This window comes from Phaenicophaeus curvirostris, chromosome 1 (assembly GCF_032191515.1).
Source record: "Phaenicophaeus curvirostris isolate KB17595 chromosome 1, BPBGC_Pcur_1.0, whole genome shotgun sequence".
NCBI lineage: Eukaryota > Metazoa > Chordata > Aves > Cuculiformes > Cuculidae > Phaenicophaeus > Phaenicophaeus curvirostris.
In genome coordinates, this window is record NC_091392.1 from 65,959,211 (window position 1) to 65,982,705 (window position 23,495).

At 47.9% G+C, this 23,495-nt stretch overlaps 2 protein-coding genes across 3 annotated transcripts in view; one reads left to right on the forward strand and one right to left on the reverse strand.

Moving 5' to 3' along the window:
• Positions 1 to 23,495, reverse strand: part of CACNA2D4 (calcium voltage-gated channel auxiliary subunit alpha2delta 4) — a 134,570-nt gene that overhangs the window by 30,041 nt on the left and 81,034 nt on the right. The window lies entirely within an intron of this gene.
• On the forward strand, positions 13,511 to 23,469 carry LRTM2 (leucine rich repeats and transmembrane domains 2). Its single transcript, XM_069861035.1, has 4 exons — positions 13,511 to 13,854; positions 15,306 to 15,467; positions 19,137 to 19,727; positions 21,578 to 23,469. Exons 2-4 carry the CDS (start codon positions 15,401 to 15,403, stop codon positions 22,030 to 22,032), a joined length of 1,113 nt encoding a protein of 370 aa, XP_069717136.1. The 5' UTR covers positions 13,511 to 13,854; positions 15,306 to 15,400; the 3' UTR covers positions 22,033 to 23,469.

The following is a 23,495-nucleotide window of genomic DNA, read 5'->3' on the forward strand; positions in this document are numbered from 1 at the left end:
GACTGCTTGTACATGGGGGAAAGGAATGATTTTGTTGAGTTGTCTTGCCCTGAGCCTCATAGAGCATAAACCAGACAAAATAAAGAATGCAAAAAAAGGATGAAGGACGGGGCTGACTCCAGCCCAGGTGAAGATTCATCAGCTTCAGTGGGGCTGTTGCAGACAGAGTTTGGTTTGGTGCCCCTGCTGACAAATTGGCAGTCCATGACAATGTTGTTGATGCTGAGTCTGATGAGGCCCATATCTCCGACTTGGGAGTAGCTTTAAATAAATTCATTGTTATCCTTTAAAACCAGCTCAAGAAAGACTCCCTTTATCATGACAGATCACATCAATGGGACTGAATAAGACTCAGGGCATATAGTTTTTATGAGACTTCAAGAGGAGTTGATACCTACATAACTAACCTTGCAATGCAGAGCCTTACTGAGTGGCTCATGTCTTTGCCAGTGGGAACATTTATCCTCAAATTGTTCTTCAAAGGGAGCCTTACCCCTGGTTCTGTGCCTCTGCACATTATGGCACAGTCTGAAGAGGTAACTGGAAGCAAAGCTGGGGGTTATTCTGCCTTGCAGCCAAGTTTGGATGGTACCCATCACAGGGAACCATACTAGAGGGATTGCTCCATGCTCCTGCCAGGCAGCACCACTCCTCACCAGTTGGGGTCGACTGGCAGCTCCCAGCAAGAACTGTGAGAAACATCCAAGCATTCATGTGACCTGAGCAAGATGTGTGAGCTAAGGAGAAACAGGTTACAAACACCCTTCCAGTGCTAGTAACAAATAGTTGCCCAGGTGCCTTTAGGCTGTTGGTGAGGATGGGTAGAAAGGAGGAAAGTAGTGATTCAGTCTGAGGTAAGGATGATGCTACAGCTCAGGTGAGAGGGACAAAACCAGAATAATCCCCATGCTCTGCTTGTTCCAAATTATAACTGGTTGTTAATAAGCCTTTCTGCTCTGGTAACAAAGAGCATGCCGCAGAAGCAGGAAGATCCAAGGCCCATGAAATGGCTCTGGTGTGCAGCACAGCAACAACCATAGGGTACTCAGAGAGACCATGGCTATTAGGTCTATTCCTACTAATGTGCAAACACGCTGTGCAACTGTAGCATCCCAGCAATGAAATAAAACATGAGGACAAGCAATGCTGAACATGTTGCATAGGTAGATATTGCTTCATCATGTCGACAAGCTACCCAGACCTGCGCATAACTCCACCAGCAGGAACCTGCCTGCAAACCCAAGCAGTGTCTGCTGCATGGCTGCAGTTCACTTTCTCTGGAGTTGTGTGTTGATAAGAGCCTTCCCCTCCACCTGTTCATTTCTCGTTGAGCATGTCTGCCTCATTAGCTCATCTTCTGCTTGGCTCTCTTTCTGTCTGCCTTCCCTGCCTTCTCTCTTTGATTATCCATATGCTGTTTTCATAAGGAGCTTTCCCCAAGATTTAATCCTTGGGCCTGCCACAAGATGAAAAGGCATAACGGAGCCATGAGATTACATCCTGTAGAGTGCTTATCAAGATGTACCTCACCATTCACAACGTGTTTTCATGGCAGCTGGTCTAATGGTTAAATAAAACCCATGTTTCAAAATGGAAGAAGGTGCCAGAATAGCAGAGCAGTCCTACCCGTACTGTCCATTTGTTTTCTCCACTCCCTGTTTCTGGAACATTCCCATTTTCCCTCTCCAGCCAGCAGCAGAACTGTCCCACTCAAAATTTTACTTGAATTTCCCTAAAACCTTTACTTAAATATTACTTCCAGGCAAATTAAAATGAATAAAGAGCCCCAACCAAGGGCAGCTTGCTTATGATGCTGGATCTGACAGATAAGGCCGTTCAAGTGGATCAGCAAAAGAGTAATTCTTGCAAATGTGAGCTTCTGAGGTCCTCAGCAAACTGGAGGAAGGCAAGCCAGGGGTCTGATTTTGTAGGGGCAGGCTGCAGAAGCCGCTGGGAGAGCACAGAGGGAAGCCTGACAGAGGCAGTGGCATGGATTTGGGTGCTTATTGCACCCGTGTACTGGCAGACTGTGTCAGGGAGGGCAGGGGATGCCTCTGTCACTGCATGGATGTAACCGTATCTGACACTTGCCTAGACATAGAGCTGAGCATGCTCTCCCTCCTGTGCACCAAATTCAGAGGAGTGAACCATGGGTGCAAATGCTCCTCTCTTCCACTCACTCCCCTCATCCCAGCTAATCCCCTACCAGCACTCCTCATGTTTTCCCTGAATACCCAAGGAAACAGGCACCGGGTTGTGCTCCACCCAAGCAGAGAAGCATTGCAGCAGCCTGTGTGCTCTGCTGCTAGGGTCACCTGCTCTAGCTGGGCAGGATGTAGCCAGACCACCGTGGGCACCTCTTGCTTACAGACACACTGCCTTCTCCTGCCATCTCCAGAGCACCAGTGGGAAGGGGGTGCCTTGCTTCCAAGCTCCCTGGTTTCTCCCCTGCTGTCTCCACTTTACTGCAGCTGCTCGCCTCACCCCTACACAAAACCCAGGGCTCATTCCTTCTCTTCGTGCCTTTCTCTCCAGGTTCATTGTCATCAGCCATACCAGGCAGGGGAGGGATGGAGCGAGGGGAGGAGGCATTCGACTCAGTGCCTCCTCTCATAACCTGAGCGTGACCAATCTGCCTCCCAAGGGGCAGCAGGGAGTTCCCCCTGCTCTAGCATCTCCTCACTCCTCCTTGAGCCCCTCGGCTGCCAGCACCCGGAGAGATGGCGGCAAGCGGGGGAGGAGAGAGAGATTGGGACTGACACTGACTGTCTTTTCTCCAGGATGGGTTAAGAGAAATGAAAACCTCCTGAGCTCCTTCCTCTGGGTATTTCGGAGCAGATCCTGCCTGCCTGGCAGGGTGACTCCTCTGCGCTGTCTGTGCGCGCTACTCTGTGTGTGTGCTGCTGCTCTCTCAGATGTACCCCCAGCTGTCACTTTGCCACACGCAGTCGCTCCCTCTCCCGCCTCTCTCTCTCCCTCTCCCCCTATTTATTATTCACGGAGGATTACAGTCCCTTTCCCACGCTGCCATCTCGCCGTGCGGTTCCTCTGCCCTCTGTGCAGGGTGAGCGGCTGGCTAGGAGGGCTCCTGCCAACTAGGGTCCACTGAGAGCCCAGCCAGCAACAGAGGGACTTTCTGCTGGATTTGCTTTGGGATTGTACCAGGATCGCTGGAAGAGCTGCCATTCTCACAGCTGCCATTCTACTTCCACCCAAGAGGTAAGTAGAGGCATTTCTCTTTTGTATTTCTCCCCCTGCTCCCCAGCTATGTGAGATCAGTGGGGCTGCCCCCCTCATGAACCTGCTTCCCAGGGGAGGAAAGTGGCGGCCAGGGCAGCACTGTCTGCCAGACAGCACGGCGGAGAAGTCTTGGTTGTGTGAGGCTGGTGAGCTGAGGCAGAACAACAACCCTGTCACAGATGCTGCTGGTACTGGTTCCAGTCCAGTTGCAGCGCGGGCAGCTGAGAGCAACTTCTCCCAGCTGTGGATGGCATTGCTGCAGCATGAGCAGCTCAGGTGCAGCTTTGAGGCTAAGGGTTGGTGCTGTGGTCACTGGGTACTGGGCAGCTCCCAGTGAGCCCTAAGGTTTGTTCCCTTCTCAGGGCTGCAGAGAGGGGCCGGCGTACAAGGTGCCACATGTCTGACCTGTGATGGCTTTGCTGTGTAACGTTTTGGTCTCGGCAATTTTAGTGAGAACAAGCTAAACTGGAGAAGTGAGGATCAAAACTGTACAGGTCCAGCATTCAGTAAACAGGCTTTAGGATGAAGGGGGTGTATACACCTAAGTGTGTGGGTATGTTCAGTTCCACACACAAAGCCCACAGACACAACCACAAGACATGAGGTGAAGGGTGCCTCATCACAAGCAGAGCCAAAATAAGTCACAACTTGCTTCCAGCATTCCCGCAGGAAGAGCCTGTGATTTCTGAACTTCTGGGTGGAAGGGACCGCACCGAGGGTGGGGGTGAAACAGCACAAAGAAACTTCACAGCCTTTTCCAGCACTGCTTGGGAGGAAAGGGGAAGAATAATGTCCCAAATGAGCTGATGTGAAGCCACCTGTGGATAAGAGTATGTATGTGAGCATTAGCGTGTGTGTGTGTGTGCAAATATACATGTGTGCCTGTATACACATGCACAGACACGTGTACGTATACATCCTGCACAGGGCATTCTGCCCCCCTTCTCCCTCTGTCTGCCCAGCTTATTACTGCCACTACATCTCATGCTAATTAAGAGAGACATGTAAAATTGGAGCTCTCCTGCTCTGGGGAAAGAGGATGTTTGGAGCTGTTACTCCAACCAGGTTATGACCTAGCCGGGCCCCAGGCCCATGATGTGGACTGCCAGGTAGCATGAATGTGCCACATACAGCAGGTCCCTGATGCCACTGGTAGTGAGCAGGGCACAGCAGTGCTCTGCTGCCAGTGCCTGATCTGCCACCCAAGGATGGTGGGAGAAATGAAGCCCTCATTTGAGAGGGGCTGGAGCAGCTGCTATTGTGGGGTTTAAAGAAGCAAATCCTTACAAGACAGGGGAACCTTAAAAGGCACAAAGGGATGTGTCACAAAGCAGGGGACGTTTCTAGCAGTGAGGAGGAGAGGGTGCCTTTCCAGAATCACAGACCATTTTTCTTCTGAGCTTTGTCACTGTTGAGGGGTGAGGGGTGGATCTTCTAAGTGCTATGGGCAAATAACATTTGCAAGGGAATTATTCCACATGAGAGAAAGGCTTGCGGGACTTGTCTCCCTGTCAGACATCAGTGCATTCTCTGTTAGTGGATCTTGCCCACTTGGAGGAATTATGTTAAATCCTGAGCAATGGGGTTGTTTGCAAAGAGAACGGAGGGAAGCCCTCTTTTGCAATTTTTATTCCAGATCATAGCTTTACCCTTCTCTCCAGCAAAGTGAATGCCACACACTAGCAAGGTGCACTCCCAGCTCAGATATCTTCATGAGATACTCCAGCTTCCCACCCTTCCTCTGGCTTTTCTAAACCTGACGCAGAAGGCATTTTCTGGGCTTTTCAGCACCACAGAAATCTGATGGAGGCAAACCTGTGTCTCAGTATGGTCAGCAGCAGCCACAGGTCTGTCCATGAGGATACCTGGACAGGAGCAGCTAGGGAGCAGCAGAGGCTGGAACAGGATGGGGACAGGCTCAAGCCTGTGGGAGGGCATTTCTGGGCCGGTCTTTGATGACTTTTCAACACTTGCCTGTTGCTGATTCAAAAGAGAGATGAAGCAGTTTCCTTCACTTGCCATGTTTGGTTGCAAACAGCTGCTTACACTGTTTGACATCTGTCCCAGCCCTGGATAGCTCAAGCCATAACTCAAATGACCATACTGGGATGCTTCTACCAACTGGGTAATGCTCCAGAGTGCTATACCATGACACACACTCCACTCCTCAGCAGGAAGGAGCTGGAGTTGGAGTTCTGGGGTGTTTCTGCCCCTATTGCATCGAAATACCTTGTAACACATACTTAATACCTGCCATGGCTTTACCAAAATTCTGGCTCATAAAAATGCCTTGTGGGCTAGGGGAATCCTAATAGAAAGAAGAAATTATTTTTCTATAAACCACTACAATTGCAAGCTGGAGAGATGGAAGGAAAAGTTGCTTTACCTGCAAGGGGTGGGATTACATGAAAAATATGGCTTTATTCACATTGCAAAACCAAGCAGTTGAAAGTTAGGCAATGTCAGGACTGGGAGCAGTGTGCCATCTGCACTGACTTGTAGTCCTGGTGGGTAGGATCATACACTGTATTTCCATAAGCTGCCTCATTCAGGGCACCAACTACATGGTGCTCAGTGAGTGGAACAGGGGGCTGTTCTTTTATTTTTGGTAGTGCAAAGTTTGTGCTTGTTTTGTTTGCTTACTGCCTGCCATCGAAGCCCGGCAGGCAATACATCATTATTCATTGTCTTGTGGTGTTCTGAAGATGTTTGCTGCTACAGTTTCCTTGTAGCTGATGCTAGAGAATTTATGCTCCCGATGAGGCAAGAGATAGGGGCTATTTACCTTGCTTTTGAAAGGTAAAGAGACTTCCCTTTTAGCCACATGGGGAAGGAGCAGCAGGTGCAGGACCAGAGCCTGGGGCCTCTTGGCTCTTGGTGCCATTGAGTCCTTGAGACCATACCAGTTTGTGAGCTAAGCTGCCAGCATTTTAGAAAACAGCTGTGAGTGCTCAGCAGTTCTGCAAAATGGCCCCTAGGGTCTCATGTTGGGCACCTGCAAAATTAGGAATGTACAGACTGTGGCCACATGCCAAAACTGCGGTTTAGTATTTAATACTGACCATATAAAAATAGCTTTATTTATTACAACATCCTTATTGTTAGCTTGAGTATCATGTGTCCTTTGCAGTGAGTATGGGACAGGGTCCTGTGAAAAAATTAAACAGCACTTGCTTGGGAAGCAAAGGCTGTGTTGTATGCATACAGGCAAGTGGCTGAATTAAGGCTGTGCAAGTATTAACGCGCATTTGAGTGCCTGGTTTTGCAAGCCAAATGGCATATTTTATCATAAGGCAATTTTTTTTTTCAATGAAAATGACGCTTTCTTGATTCTTCTCTTATGAATGGGCAAACAAGGGTCTTTCCATGATTTATACACTGCAATGCCTCATAGCCATCACAGGAAGGATTGAGACCTAAATTTACAGCAGGGCCACTCAAGTCTGAACTTCATGCCTGAAGACCACACTCCTCCTCACTCCAAGGAGGCTGGGAAGCTTCCTTCTCCATGGACCACGCCCTTACATGAGGAATAAAAAAGTAGGACAACATCCTGAGTCTGGAGAGGAGCTGATAGAGGCAGCTTGACTTAGCACTCATCACTTGGGCATTCTTCCTGCGCGTGGTGAGGCTCTCTGCTGCTGGTGCTCCCCAGAGCAGGATGTCCTGCTTCTTGAGTTTTGCTGTGATGTGCTCTGTGTGGGGAAAGAGGAGCTGAAGGTGGGCCCTGCTGTCCTCATTACTTGCATTTAGCGATTTTGATGGGATTTGAATGTTGGAATGAGTGTATCTCTTCTGTGGCTGCAAACCCTCCAAAAAACTCAAGTCATGCTACATTTGAAAACCTTCCACAGACTCAGCAAGCTCTGCAGGATGGAGCTGTGGTGTGTGTGCTAACCCAGATGCATCCAAGGATCCTGGCTGGAGCTCTGGATTGTGAGAGCTGTCACCATGTCTTGCTGAGCTATGGGCAATATTCCCATTGTAAGAGTGGAAGTATGTCCCAGAGATCCTCAGCACTCTTGGAGCTACAGGGCAGCAGCCTGGACCCCATGCAGTTTGTGTGGACATTGTGGAGATGCCCCCCTTGCATGCTCTGGAAGGGTGACGGGGGGCAATGGGGAAGGGGAAGAAGAGCTCCAGGCTCCCTCCAACAGGCAGCACTGCCAACCTAATGCCACAGCGGCAATGAAGTGAAACACATCTATGCAACTCACTAAAGCAGAAAAAGGTGTACTTCGGTGTTCAGTATAAGTGCATCATGTGCGAACAATGAGAATCAACCTTTCCTTGGGAGGTTTGCTGGGAGCTATGTGTGTGCTGGGTCACTGATCCCCTTACGATAACAGCAGAGAGGATTTTTACTGCTAGCAGCTTGCGCTCTGCCCCACTGCTGTGCATGCACAGATGATCCCTGCCTCTGAGAACATGCCTGGGGGACAGACTTGGGAGGTTAAATGGTAGTGAAGTTCTTCCCTCATCCCACCGTGTTTTCTACCTCCTCTCTCTCCTCCTCCAACTGCTGAAGTGCCAAGCTGCTAGCCTTGTAGCCAGTGGTCTGATTCTGAGAGGCCAGCAGCAGGGGAAGCATAGCCAAGGTGCTGGGTGAGAAAGAGGGGGAGGGCCTCTCTCACTCAGCAGCTTAGGTGGCAGCAGATCTCCATCATGTTGACTTCTTCACTAGAAACAAAAGTAACAGGAGTCAAGCAGTAGGAAGGCTAGTGAGCTAGAGCGCTGGCATATTTCAAAATACCAAATATAAAAAAGGGCAAAACCAGTTCCTGGGCTAATCCAGACAAGAACAGCGGCAAATAAGTAGGTACACTTTGTGTGCATGCAATCACCTACACTGGTAGAAGATCACCTGATTTTAGGAACGAGGAATCACAAGGAGAAAGGCATGTGGCTGGGGTGCCTTGGCCCCAGTAAGATATAACAGGGCTTTCTTGGTATTAACCTGGAAGCCCCTTGACTCAGCAGTCTGGCCGTACTGTTTGAAAGATGTCTGACATAGCACTCCAGGGACAGAACTGTGAACTAAGAGCTTATATTGATAAAAATCCCTTATATTTTCTTATCTTGTTGCTAAATTGATAAACCTCCAGCTACTACTCTGTGCATGTAAATGTACGTCTCATCTCAGACAGGCTGGCACTTCCCCCTGATGAATCTGCTGCATCATTTGCCCTCAATAAGAGACCCATGGAAGGTGGTGGGCCATCTCAATATTTCTGACCCCTCAGAGAATACTTCACAAATGTGGGCCCATACGTTTCCTTCTTCTTGAATACCACCCAAATAAACACAAGAGAGAGATTACTTTGGAATCTGGAGCACCATCCAACTAAGAAGTCTGGAAAATACCTGTGTGAAGTTTGGGGAGGGTGATGAGAACCACAGAATCAGGATTCTCCCACCAAGCCACCTTCTCTGCTTGAAGCCTCTTCCAGGGATGTGTCACCCACCCATCCACCCACTCATCCATCCACCCACATCCAGGCAGGCTTGGCAGGAAGGAGGCAGCAGCATTTTAAAGGCCGGCAAGCAGGATGATCCTAGGGTGCAAAGGAAGAGCTGGGAGCAGAAAGGTGCCTCCCTCAGTCAGACCTGCCAGGTTGGAAGCACTGCAGTCCTTCTGTCAAGGGGCTGAGTGCAAGGATTAAGGGCCTGAGCTACTACTGACCAGGGGATTAACCCCTGCAGGAAATTAAAGTTGTAGAGAAGGCTCTTCACTCCATAGCTGAGAGAAAAACTGGGATCTGGATTAGAATTGGCAGGGCTGGGCTGGTGACAAGCCACCACCCACAGCCAACTGTTCTCGGCTGGATCAGAAAATGCTATCTCAGTCTTCATGTAGACCCCCCCCCTCCACATCGCACTGGGTTACCAATTTTTTGCCAACAGTGTGAGAAGAACAAAAACATCACTCTGTGGCAAGAAAAAAGAGGAGGAAACTGGGTAGCCAGATCACGTGTCCCTCCTCTGAGCCCCTCTCCCACTCCCTCACCCGCTTCCCTTCTCAGCTGCCTCCGTTTTGCATGGAGGAAACATGCACGTGGTCTGTCGTGTTCAATAATACTCTGAGAAGATGCTGGCGCACACATGGCTGGATTCCTTCCTGTCAACTGCCCCCTCAGCTCTCCTCCTGCTGCTGCTCCGGGCCTCCTCCATATGCCGTGCTCTCGCTGTGCTGGGACTTTCCTGTCACTCCTGTGCTGGATATCCCAGTCTCCCCACCTGCTTCCACAGCCTCCCAAGGAATACCACTTCTCCACAGCAATCTGTGTCTTTCCCAACAGTGCTACCTGTCATGGCTTCCCTTCTGATGCTTTGTGTTTTCTTGGAGGATTCAAGAAGGCTCGATGCCCTTGGTATTTCCAGCATCTCCCAGTCTCGTTGTCTGCTGGTCAGGGAGGCTTGGGATGCAAATATTGGGATGTAAATATTGTACAGGGTGAAGAATCAAGAAAACTGACTTCTCTCCTGATTTTGCCACAGACCTATCAGGAAACTTTAGAAAAGCCCAGCCCAAACTCCTTTATTCTGTGTAAATGGTAAGCCCTATAAGTACTGTTTGCAGGACAGGAGAGCATTTGCAACCCCAAATGATCTAGTGCAAGCACTGTACTTGACACCTTTGAAAATAGTGAATGAGGACCTGATGTGGGCTCATGATGAGGTAGCAAGAGCTGGGCAGCTGAAATTTCAGTCAGCCAAACCAAGCCATTTTTACCCTTCTCATAGTTTACCTTTCCATAAAATGGTGATAAAGCTGATCTTTCATTGAGGGGCTTAGGAGGAAACATTTTTTAACACTCATCACATCTGCATTTCAGAGGTGCCTACACATTATCCTTTCCAAGATCAAAAGATTTTTGACCTCATCACATCCCAGAGACTAGGGTGAAGTTTTTTCCCCCCACACTAAGTCAGGAATTTGGCAGGGTCCCTCACAATACTGAGTGCGTTTTACATGCTTTTTACTTATTTTACAGCTTTTTGTATGAGGTGTTTTTCTTAGCTGTGATAAATCACTGCAAGTCAGATGGCATGATTTCTTCTGCAGCTGGGTTTCTAGTGTGAATTTAAAATGTGCTTTCCATTGATTGTGACAGCACAACACTAATGAATCCTGAACACATGTGTTAATAAATCAGCAAGTGCTGGCAACGAAGCCCCCAGCTATTTAGCTTAGAAGCTCACCAGGGCAGTGACATACACTGTATGTCTCTACAGTGGTGCTGAGCTTGAATGCCACCTCTGGGTGCTTTTGCAGTCCAAACAAATCACAGATGAGGAGCTGCCACTGAGACAATGTGACCTTTTGTGGTCAATAATTTGCTCGACTGACGTAGATTTGTTGGGGGACCAAGAATGGCCATCGTCTCCACACCATCTAAACCCTCTTGTGATACTGTCAGGAGCACGGCTCCCCACAAGGACTCATCAGCCGGGTTACTTCACGAACTTCCAGTTGCTGTAATCAGACCCCATGGCTGCCATGTGCCCCTGTCCTCTCTGCTAAGGACTTGATGAAGGAACAAACATAGAACAACATGCTTTAATCACTGGACTCCAGGGTACCACTGCATTATGGTTGATGGTAATAAACATCAATTCTAAAAGCAACAAGGAGAGGGGAGGGAAAAAAAGATAATCTCCTTAAAGTGCCCTCCCTCACCCTTCTGCTCTTCTGATAAATTCAACACTGGAAAGGGGAAAGGGACTTTCCCATCACTGTCAAGGGAAGTGCGGGGGAGGAATGAATGTCTGTGGATACTTCCTGATAATTTATCACTGACATCTGTTGCGGCCTCTATTACCCACCCTTTTTTAATATAGGTCACCCACATGCCCTGCCAATACCCATAAGCCAGGCTGTTAACGGAGTCTGATCCCTGAGCCATGATCCAAGGGTTAGTGCAAAGGACTAGGAGGGATAATCAGAGACAGAGGTTTCTGGGCTCTGTTTCTGACTGCTACTCATCCTAGTGACACAGTCACCTGTCTCTCTAGCCTCAGTGTCCCCATCTGGAAAACGGGATAACTTTAACCACCTACCTAGAGCAGAGGCACTATTGGCTACAACCTCAGCCTTACTTCTGGGAGTCATTAAATACAAAGAACAACACCTACAGCCATTGTAACAGTCATTCATAGACCCGATTGAAAGTTTTGGATAGAAGGTGTCACAGAATTGGGAAATGTTACTAAAACAGTAGGTGGAAGCAGTAAAATGAAACACTCCTCACTTTCACAGTGTGCTCTTTGGGACCTGACTTACAAAAGCTAAGACTTTAGAGTGATACTGCAAACATCATTTTTGCCTGGACAGGGAGAAAGGAAGCACATGACAGTGATAATGCCTGCTGTAGCTTTCATGACCTGGCAAGTGCTGCAGAGCCATTACAATCTCCTTAGCATCCCTCCCAGCAGTAAAGTTCCCTGTTCAAGCTAATTAGGGGAATCCTCATTAGAGAGTCCTCTAGAGCTTGACAGCAGGCCAAATGTCCAATGGCACTTCAGCTCAGTGTATTTTTGGCCATTGGAGCCCATGGGCCAGAAATGGATGATTTCATTCTGTTGCTTTGAGCTGAAGCTAAAAGAGTTGTCTTTCTGTCCTCTATGAAATGGCAAGAAGGAAAGGCCACCACAGGCTACTCTGATCATTTCTCCACAATCTGGCAAAGAGGTTAAACTCCAAGCACGTGGAAGAAAGCTCTGGACACCGTGTCCTGTGGTTCACAGGGCATTCAGCTGACATGTTGTTGAAGGGAGAAGGAACCATCTATTGAACCTGGAAGAAAGATTAATGTCTGGTCTGTAGAGTCCTTGAGTGACTTCACAGCATTCAGAAATTCAGCATTGCCGATCAGCCTTGAGCCCTCAAACCCAGGCAAGGCTGTGCTAGTTCAGAAAGGATGGCACAGTGCCTCTCCTATTGGACTGAGGGTGTATCGGGGGCACTCCTAGGTCTGACAGGGTCCTTGCTGCTGGAAAAGTCCCTCGCTGTCAGACTGAAAGCAGCCAGACAGAATTGGTGGTGCTCTGGACAGCCTTGAGATGTGGGCAGGTGCTAGTTGCCCCAGGACTACAGGGATCCCAGTGCTGCATAGGCAGTGAGTGCAGCTGTCCTGGTGCTTTGCAGAGCAGAAAGCATCTCTTGGGCCGCAGCAAACCAGCTAATTAAGTCAGAATTCAAAACAAGTCAGAGAAAACCTTTAGAAAAGAAACTATCAAATATTCTCTCTGCCTTCTTGCTTTCTCCCAGCTGCAAAATCTTAATCACTAAGGGTCTAACATGCTTATGGGCAATAGGCACGTGGGAAAAACTGTTTTTTTCTGAATTCTTGGAATTAAAATTTCGATAAACATACTACTTCAAGTATAAATGCAGAAGCTTATTGGCCCTTGCACTTTGGCAGTCATCTACTGCTCTGCTGCATGAGCATATGTTATGCTTGGAGAAGCAGGCAGTTTTGTGCAAGACATGGATGTTGGATAAACAGAGGTCACAGAAGAGGCCCCGGTACACGTGCAAGCCCAACTGTGTGCACACATTTGTAAAAGTAAGCTAAGTTGGTGACGATATCTGCATATATACATGAAGATAGCTGCTTTAAAGTCTTAGAAACATGTATGAGTTCACAAAGGGTGGCTGCTATCTGTGGGGCAGAGAGTCTAGTGTTTATATGACATGCTTTTAAAATAATCTTGGGTTTATCAAGGCGCCTCCATCTTTGTTCATGCTGCAGCGCAGGAGACAACATTAAAGCCTGAACAGGTGTTAATCACTATGCACTGTAATAAATTCTAAACATAGGGAAAGGGCTTATTTATACACGGCTGCTCCTCCTACCCTGCGCTCTGTGCTTAAGCCTTGGTGCTGCCTGAAAGGAAGAGGCATCCATGAGGTACCAGAAACCTGTGCATGAGCTGGACTTTTCCTACCTGACCAGAACGAGCTAAAGGTAGAAACTCTGACCCCGTCACCATCTTCACTACTGGGTATGCTGAGCATGCTCCAGCCTCCCACTGTTGCCTGAGGATGGTGTGGCTGAATTGCACAGAGCAGCAAGAAGGACGTGGGGGGCCACCAGCCCATGGCCTGAGTGGGACCCTGGGCTGAGGGGAGGCTGCAGAGGGAAGCCATGTCACAAAACACCCAAGGAAACTGTTTGTGTTTTTTAAAGCTTAGCCCCCCTGATTGGAGTCAAGCCAGCTGATACAGATGGGGTGTTACAAAACAGAGCCAAAAGGCAAGAGCGCAAGGAACAGAGCTATCTATAACTATGACAGAGTTGGATGGAGCGAAGGTGAGGAAGAGGCAAAGACAGAGCGTGGCAGGAAGCCCCTGATGCTGAGAGCAAGGGCACGATCATTCGGCAATGGGATTTGGAGCTGATAGACTCCCGCTATCCAGCAGGCAGATAAGGCTCTGTGGCTGTCAGCTTAACTCTGCCATTTATTCTTGTGCTGTAGGGAGTTAAATAGAGCACACGGAAAGCCTGCTGCTGGGGAGTGAAAGTCACGGAGGGAGAAGGAAGGAAGATACTGTAATTGGGCAGTGCCCAGGGAGTCGGGTGCAAGTGGCTGTGGGCAGAACCCCTCCAGGTAAGTGCTTGCAGCTTTTCACCCTCCTTGTTGATATGGACAGCCAGGGACAAGAGCTTCAGAGGTGGCATTTAGGATGGAGATATTGATGTGGGGGAGGTTGAAAGTCTCCTTCTTAGCCAGCACTGGATGGGGACAGCTATTCATTTTGGCTTCTCCTTCAGTGGGGACTGCAGGGAGGGGGCTCCATCTCACTTCGTGTAGTGGGGGCTGCAGCAGGTGAAGGTTGGATCGGTTTCGGTGCCATAAGAGGTATTCATCTATCTGGTGCATTGGCATTCGGGTATATGATCTAAATAGCCTTGCAAAATGTACTAGTCCAGGCACTGAATCTGCTCATCTTTCTCATCAAGATGCTAATTTAAATATTTCCTGGTGGTTTACATTCACACATAAAATAAATCAGTCATGGGAGCCTGGGGGAGGGGGAGCAGCTGGCACGTGTGTGGGGAGAGTGTGCTGGTGGGAGTGCAGCGCCCAGCTAAAATAACGGCTGTGAATATTGTTAGAGCCCCTCAGAGAGGATGGAAGGTAGTTTATTTCTGTACCCTGGTTGAAATGTGTCCATCTAACTGCTGCTGTGACTGTGAGTGGCACAGCAGAATGCAAGCAAGGGGACAGGAGGGTCCATGGTATTTTCCCTTTTCCTGCTTGTCTGCATCCAAAAGGGAAACGGGATAGAAGGAGAAACCTGTTGTCAGTCACTTATTGTCAGGGGAGAGTTTATGGTCTTTGGGTTTCTAATTAGACTGAGTATTTTTCCTTCTTCTAATTAAGATGTAATTCTCTCTTTTCAACACTCCCACTCAGTCTCCCCCGCCCCAGGTCCTTCCTTCTCCTTTGAGGCTTGCTCACTCTTCAGCTCCTGCAGTTGCTGCAGTGTGAAATACCCAAGCTGAAGCTGTGCTCTGCTCAGCCCTGCTCTGGCCACCACATCCATTTTACCTTAAAACAGAAAGGGAGCTCTAGTGGGGAACACAGGGGGTGGGGTTAGGCGAGAAGCAGCTTGGCAGCTGCTGGTGCCCAGACCTCAGTGAGCCTGAGCTGCGCATCAGGGAGAGGATGCACAGGTGGTACCAGCCTGTGTAGCGGTGAGAGGGAATGAGCTGGAGTCTGCTGCATTGGCAGGGTGACCTCAGCAATTCATCAGGTTAACCTTGAGCATGAGGCTAATGTAGCAGCCATAGCAGAGTATTCATGCACAGGCTTGTCTCTCCAGTACTTAGGTGCATCAGACCTTATGTCCGCACTGTGAGTTTCAAAGTGAATTAATATTGCGCCCTCGTCATGATGTGCCTCCTGAAACATCCTCCACCTCATCTCTAAAATAGAGCTGATTCCTCAAAGGCAAAATTCTAATTAGGGAGGGAAAGGACAATGCTGTGCCCAGCCCCACGTCCTGCACTCAGGGAACTGAATCCCACCTACTCTGCTCTGCTCTCCCCCTCCAGGACCTGGCAGGCAGGCTACAAGGTCATTCCTCCTTCCTTTGGGGACGTGCGCCAGGCTGGCTGGTGGATGTGAAGACACGCTGGAGAAGACAACGATGCTGCCTACAACTGCTGGCCACCGGTGGAGGAGCCGGTTCCTCATGAGGTGGCAAGAGGCTTGTTGTAAGTAATGCCTACTCAGGTACTAAGTATGATGATCCTGTTTGTCAAGGGAGTGGAAAGAAAATAGGTCACATCAGGGTTAAGAATAGGGGAGAGGGACAGCTAAGAACTGAGATGTTTGAACTAATTCCTGTTTAGAGGCCAGGCTAGCTGCGAAGGAGAGTGAGACACTAAAGCTGAAGATGGGCTTAAAGTGGGACAGCAAGTGATGATAGCTTCTAAATTCCAGTGGGCCTGGAAGGTGAGAAACAGTGAGACAGATATCACTGCACAAAGATCTACCCGGAATGTTTCTCAGATGGGTACCCTGTAAGATGCAGACTCCTCTCTCTGGCAGGGGTTTATTTGTAGGCTGCTAAGCAAGGCTCCCACCTCTTTGTGGCAGAAGTCATGACAGATTTTAGAGGGGAATGCAGAATGCGAATGCAGAATTCTCCTACTGGGCACTGCCACATGAAGTGAAAATCAAGGAGTAAATAAAGAAGATCTCTTTTAAATTAAATTGTAGTTCAGCCTGCGCATCTTCCTGGTGGACTGGGGTGTCTGCTACAGTATCCCTGAGCACAGAGCAGACTGCTAGGGCACTGTGGGGCTTCAGGGAGTGTACCTGCACATCAGAGAAGCATCTGGGGACTGCAGCAGGGTAAAGGGACAGTGTCCATCACTACTGAGTGCCCAGGCAGCTGAGCAGATCTGTGGTTTCCCTTGTTCCTTCCTCCCCCGAGCAAATTTGAGGCTGCCGCTTTAAGTAGCTGGGGGAATTATGTCCTTCTCCAGAAAACAGGCATCTTTGTAATCCATCCTCACAGACTAGACTGCTATCTAAATTATTTATATTGAATGCTACCGAGCCTTGACTTAATCTGATATACCTGGATCGGCTTTCTGCCACCTACTAGAGTCACCAAACATTCCATAAAGTAACTTCATCTTCCCCTAACACAAAAGCACATACTATTCCTCCTATAGGGCTGGAAGACAATTTCAAATTCTATCTATTACTTCCCTCCCTTCCCCATACAGCTGCATCCTAACCAGTGGAATGAATTCCTTGGTCTCAGCTCATATCCTAGTGGATGCAACTCTTGCAGGGACCGAAAATGAAATCAGACCTTCTCCTCTCTATTATTTTAGTAAAATATTTCCAAGGGCACAAAGCAATATATGGGTAACAACAAGACATTTCTGGCACATCCTACACGACTGCAGAAACTTGGCATAAATCCAGTTCCCGAAAAGATCCACAGCCAGCTGCCTGAGACTTTGTTCCTACCAGCCACTGCCAGCAAACATACTGGTGGAACCCCACAGCCACCCATTTGGGGCCAGTGACGGGTAGGTATTTTGAGAGATAAGCCCTCAACAGAATGCCACCTGTATAGCATTACACACAGCCTGCTCTTGCCTTTCTTAGTGTACAAAGCAACTAAGTTTTATCTCATCATCACAGCTGTCAATCTATTATTAATACTGTGCTTTTGTTAAGCATCCAGGAAAAGACAGCGTCACTTGAGTGACTCGCAGCTCTATCCCTTTCCTACTCCAGCTCCCATTCTTTTAATTCCGTCCCTACAACAAGAATGCAATGCATTCTGAAGAGAATTAAATATCAGACAGACAGTACCTGCACTGTGCCAGTCCACAGGCTATGATCTGCTTTTGTCTCTGCTGTTGACCCCAAACTTTGCATGACAAGAAAGCACAGAGGTGCTCAGGGTAAAGATCTCTTGTATTTCACCATAAGGATCTGTAATTATCATTAAAAGAGCACGCAGATTGGCACAGACTGGGCTGATGTACACCTGTGATCTCAACTGGAGGAGAGAAAAAAATTGTTGAAGGAATTGTAAAAGATGGATGAAATCAGAAAGAGCTGAGAGACTCTCTCCAGACACTTATCCCTTGGTCCTTAATCAAGTCATATAGCTTAGGATCCAAACTATGTAGTTCCCCTTGGGCTACCAGTCCATGAATCTGTCCATTCTCACAAGGATTACTGGGAACACAAAAAGGCATCACGCAGGATGACAGGGTTTGTGTATGAAGGCAGCATCACTGACAGAAACCAAGTCAATATAAAAAAATGGGCTGTGGGTGAGACTAAACTCTAGAGAGAGTGGTGTGAGGGAAGAGAGGAAACGCACGGCTGACTGCAGACCTGTTCTATGCAGAGCTTCTCCAGAGCATGGTTCTCCGCTGGGTCCCTCTCCTATGGCAGTCATTTCACAATTCCTTTGGAGCTAAGAAACAAAACACCTGCTTGTTGGGTCTTTGGAAAACAGCAGGAATCTCCTTTCCAGTCCAGGAAAGAGTGGTGAGACAATAGATGCATCCACTTTAGGTACCATTCACTCCTAAAATGACTCTACTGTAAACCCCAAGTGATTTCCTTCTCTGAGGAAAAGTGAGGAATGGAGAGGATAGAGCATGACGTACAGAAAACCTGCTTCAGTTTTAGTCAAATGCTCAAACTTGTCACCTTAAAATTCACTTCCCACATTGAAGAAACTAATCTCAATTCCACAAAAGAAATTAAGATGAAGGATGCAAATGTTGTACATAGTCTGCTTAAACATAACTCCCACTCTTCTAATGACAGGAGGCACAAAGCTTGCTTTCCTGTTGCTGGTGCTTCTTTGTCACAGAAATGAGAATTTTAAAAGCCCTTGGCTTCCAAGGAGAGTTGGTAACTAGTGCTCTGGTGCCACTCACAGGATCTGGGCCTACGTCTGGAATGGAGACCCACAACAGCTCTAAAAAATGATGTTTTGTAGATTGTCTGGCCTTAGCTTTGAGACACTTCATGAGAAAGGGTGTGTGTGCTAACCTTTTCCTACCACCCCTTTCTTTAATTACAACCTCCGATTTTCTTCCCCATTTCCATTTCTATGGACAATTTTGGTCAGAGGTGATATTTGTGGGGCTATTGCTGTGAAATTCAGAAACTACTTTGAGAGCAATGGCCAGTATCAGGTGTCCAGTGGTTTAGGGTCTCCTTGTTACTTTTTAATAGCTTTCTTGGTAATACAATCTAATTAATAAAAAAAGTCTCTTGCCACAAAACCCACACAACATACTTTGGATATGGAAAGCAAATGATACCCTGACTTAGAGGCTAACTTAGACCTGAGTCTGATCTATTGCAAAAATTAGGATTCAAACTGCAGGAGTACAACTGAGATGTCAGTTGCTTTGTTTTCATATTTCTGGAAAGCTTTCCATTAACATGCCTATTTCTGAAAGAAAAAACCAAACCCAGAGCTTCTTAAATACATACGAGTTCCTCCTCTCTCAACCCTGACTATTCAGAAAGAGCTGTCGTTTATTTGAGGTGACACTTTCCACCACTCCATTCTCCTCTGACGGGTTCCAATGCTCTCTTACGTGGCAGGAAAGTAATCTGGAATGCTTACTTCCCTGTGAAACTGGAAGGATATTTACTTGTTTTCTCATAAGAAAAAGATGAAGAGGAAACTCATGGTGTCAGGGTGCAGGGCAGCACTAAAAGGATGTAGCTGCAAGGACGCTCATTACACTGCAGGGCATTGCAGTGAAGAGTCTCTCTGTGAGGGTCATATTGTAGCTGTGTTCAAGCTGTGGTGATGGGTGAGGATGGGAAAGCACTGCTCTAATACATGTGCTCTCTCTTGTTTGCTTTTCACCTACCAGTGCTTGGCTGTTGGCTGTCGCTATGTGCTGCTGACTCCTTCTTTGCTTGCCCTTCCTCCTGCAAGTGTAATAGTGGCAACCTGGAAGTGGACTGTAGCGGCTTGGGCCTCTCTTCCATCCCCTCAGATATCCCCACAAACACCAGGACCTTCCTCTTTCTCAACAACAAACTCAGCAACCTGCCGGGAGCAGTGTTTTCCAACCTCTCTGCCCTACAGAGGCTGGATCTATCCAACAACTTCTTGGACCAGCTCCCTCAGAATATCTTCAGCGACCTAGGGAACCTCACGGAGCTCCAGCTGAGAAACAACAGCATCCGGGCCTTGGACAAGGACCTCCTACAGCACACGGCCCTGCTGCGCCAGCTGGATCTCTCCATCAATGGCCTGGCCCAGATACCTTCAGGCATCTTTGATGACCTACCTGCTCTCCGCTCCCTCTCTCTCAGGTCCAACCGCCTGCAAAGCCTGGACAGGGTGACCTTTGAACCATTAACCAGCCTGCAACACCTCCAAGTTGGAGATAACCCCTGGGAATGTGACTGTAACCTCCGAGACTTCAAGCACTGGATGGAGTGGTTCTCCTACCGAGGTAGGTGCTCATGCAGCAGGGGCCAATTGTGGAAAAGCTGGTTTTCCATGGAAAGGAAGGACTTCATCTAAGGCAGGCAGAGAAGAAACATGGGCAGATACATCTGGCACGTCAGGCTGACCTGACTGCCAGATCTTAGCCAAAAAGCAGAAAGAACATGCTACCATACTAAGAGACAGTTTAGTCCCACTGCACCTTCATATAGCAACACTGCCAGGCTGGGAAGTCCTCTCTAGCCCCAGATCTCATTTCCTTGTTTTGTTTCTAATCTGAAAGATTGCTCTTTTTGAGAGAGAGAGAGGAAAGAACTTTCCTCAAATATCAGAATTTTAGGATTATGAGTTCCCCTGACCCTTTCTGCCTCAAGAGAAGAAATGTTTTTCACACTTGAAAAAAACTATCCTGTTCTCTTTCTTAAGTCAGGAGAACTGAAAGCCAGATTTGGTTGTAAAGCACCAGGTTTGCTTTCAACAAAAGAAGCATAGCAGACATTGCAAAATACTGCAACTAATATTGGCTTACCTAAATGCTCAAATTATCAAGCCAGGCTACAAGTCAGACTGGCAATAAAATTGTGATTTCAAAACAAGCAGTTTTTGACAAGTTTGTGTTTCCAGCATTTCCTTGTAATGTGGATTGCTGGAAAGATAGATATCACTTAGCATGAATGCTGATGAGATGACACGCTTTCAGGAGCCGCAACACAAAGAAAGATGGCAGATTTTACAGGGATGACAATTGAAGGCCTGACCTTTTGTTGCTGGAGCCAGTGAGTAGGAAAGGGTCTCAAATCATGCGGAGAGCAACAGTAAGCTGTCACATCCCCGCTGATCACAGCCATGCTGCAAAGAGATTATCTGTGCCTATGGCTACACTGCACTCTGAAATATGCATTTGTCTGATCAGAACCAAACAAGCATACGAGTGCCACTTTCCACTTTTTTCTTTTTGTCTGTTTTCTTTCTTGACTCTTGTATCACAGAGGAGATAGAAAGCACATGGAGTTAATTTTGCTTTTTTTTCCCTTACAAAGAAATTGCCCAGACTTGCTCAAGTGTTTGTTTCAACATCTGTCACCATATTCACAGAGGGTGGATGGATTAGTGGTTAGAAGATGGGACTGTGTGTCTGTTGTTATTTTGAGAAGATACAGCCAAGTCCTATATTTTTTCTTTCATTTCTCCTTTTCTAAAATGGTTCTACTGACACTTACATAACTCACTAAACAGTATGAGGCTGACTTAATAGTTTCAGAGGGCTTTTATGTCTTGGCCTGAAAGATGTCTATGCAGATATCATGTGCCATGAGTTCTACTGTCAAATCCAACCTAGGCAGAAGCATCCCAGCCAGCTGCCATGGTTGACACTGTTCCAGCTGTAGAGGGGTAAGGCATGCAAAATGTCTCCAAGTTAGGCACAACAATAATTTTAAGGGATATCACGTGTGCTCCTTCTGCCTGGTGCATGAAGGAGCACCTCCATCAACATCCATCCACCTTTGATGGGCACTGTGGATCTGGCAGGACATGGAGGTCTGCAGCACCCCCTGACTTCAGTGTTATCCTTGAACTTTAGAAACTTCCTGCACTAGATTGTGGCTGCTTTCTGGGGATGAGAGAAGCTCTCTGAATACTCTTGCTACTTCCTCACGTGAGGGATTGGATTTTATAGCTGCACTGCTATAATAAAGCAGTTTCCTGCTTGATAACCATAAAGCTTCTCTGCCTGACTTCTGCAGGGCAAATCCTTAGCAGGTGTGAATGGAGTCATAAGAAGTTACACTACCCTAGGATCTAGCTCTGCTGTCACTATGAAACTGTGGTTCACTCCTATTATCTCTATTGGGACAGGTGGGAAAATCGACCAGCTGTCATGCACCCTGCCCAAGGAGCTGAAAGGAAAGGATATGAGAATGGTGCCCATGGAGATGTTCAACTACTGCTCCCAGTTGGATGATGAGAACAGCTCTACAGTGCTGGACAACACTGGTCCACCCTGCACTAAAGGAAGCCCAACTCCTACCAAATCTAAAGCGGGACCCGAAACAGAAGTGGAGCCCAGTGTGGGATGTCCTCAGAAACAGCGATATAGGCCTGTGAGCGTGCGCCGGGCTATTGGCACTGTGATCATCGCAGGGGTCGTTTGCGGGATTGTTTGCATCATGATGGTGGTGGCAGCTGCTTACGGTTGCATCTATGCCTCCCTTATGGCCAAGTACCACCGGGAGCTGAAGAAGAGGCAGCCCCTCATGGGTGACACAGAAGGTGAACATGAAGAGCAAAAACAAATCTCTTCTGTGGCATGAAACTTTTCTAGGAAGGAAGAGACAGCAGTGAACAAAGGTATCTGAGAGTAGTCAAGTATGGGTTCTCCCAAAATACATCTTCCCAGACAGAGAGTCAGACTGTGCTCTACTCACCCAAGTGGTGCAACATGCCTCTGGGGGGTCAGGGCACCTGGCTCAATTTCTGTTCCTCTGCCCCAGGCCCATTTTGCACCCTTTTACCCTTGGGCCCTACCAGACAAATAAAGTAGAGTCAGACCTCAAGTGCTCGTTGTGCCTCATGCCCTTGCACAGAGCTTTCCTTGCATGCCTGCTGCAGAGGCAGCTGGCACCTTATGGGACCTGTGTCATCCTCTCAGCTTCAGTCCTGAGTTGTCCTGTCAAGAGCTCTTTGCAAACAGAAAGCAACTCTATGAAAGCTTATGTAAGGAGCAGGACACCAGTAGTGTCCATGCTTTGCTGTTAGGGTTCTGCTGTTGTGTGACAGTATGTTGCTGCCCACTCTGCAAGTCAGTGCTGCTGAGAGCACATTAGAAAGGAGGGAAAGCCTCTAGGGGATGACAACAGTCAGGAGGAGATTGCCCTTCTCACTTTTAAGGGTGGAAAAATACCTATATCACTCTAACATGCTGCCAGGGAGCACAGTGTCCCTTTTTCTGCTACTGGCCAAGCCCAAATCTGCAAATGGACACACACATGTCATCTGCTATAGGTGCACAGACACCAACTCATTCTCACACATACACACACACCCCTCCCGACTCATCCTGATCCCAACACATACACAGTCAGCCCAAGTTCAAGACACTCGGGCACCCCTACCTGCACATGCAGAGTCATATGTGCCCATGCTGATCTGCCCTTTGCGTGCAGCCATGAATGCATTCAGCCACTTTACCTTACTTTCATCATAATAGTGCATAGCACCTTTTGCTTTGGACAAAATGCATGCACCCTGCCATGAAGGAGCAAAAAAACCATCTCAGCCATAGTGCAGAGCCAGGGAAAATGGGTAGGAGAGGATGGAGAGAGACAAAGTTATTAAGGTTACAGCATGAGTCTATGGAAATAAGGGCGCAGAATTAAAAAACAAAAATGTGTTCTTGTTATCTACTTTATGTTTTCTATGATAAATCGAGAGGGTAAGGATGTGAAGTCTCCATCTGTAAACGTTTGATTGGCAGAGCAGAAGTGGGTCATCAGGAAAGGCTAGAGGAGGTGATGGTTTACCAGCCTTGGTAGCATAAGCCATGCTGAGTAGTGTGAGCCTAAGGAAAGGTGGTGGGAGAAGAAGACACACAACTCAAGAGCTGGCATGACTGGCAGAGGGGCAAGCACAGGGTGCAGAGTATGGTTATGCAGCTGGGGTGACTGAAGAGAGGGGGCACAATTCTGCAGGGTCTTCTCAAGGTGAAGGCTGAAACCTGGATGACAGCATGGCACAGGTGGGAGAGCCCAGGAAAGGTCTGACAGAACAGCCCACA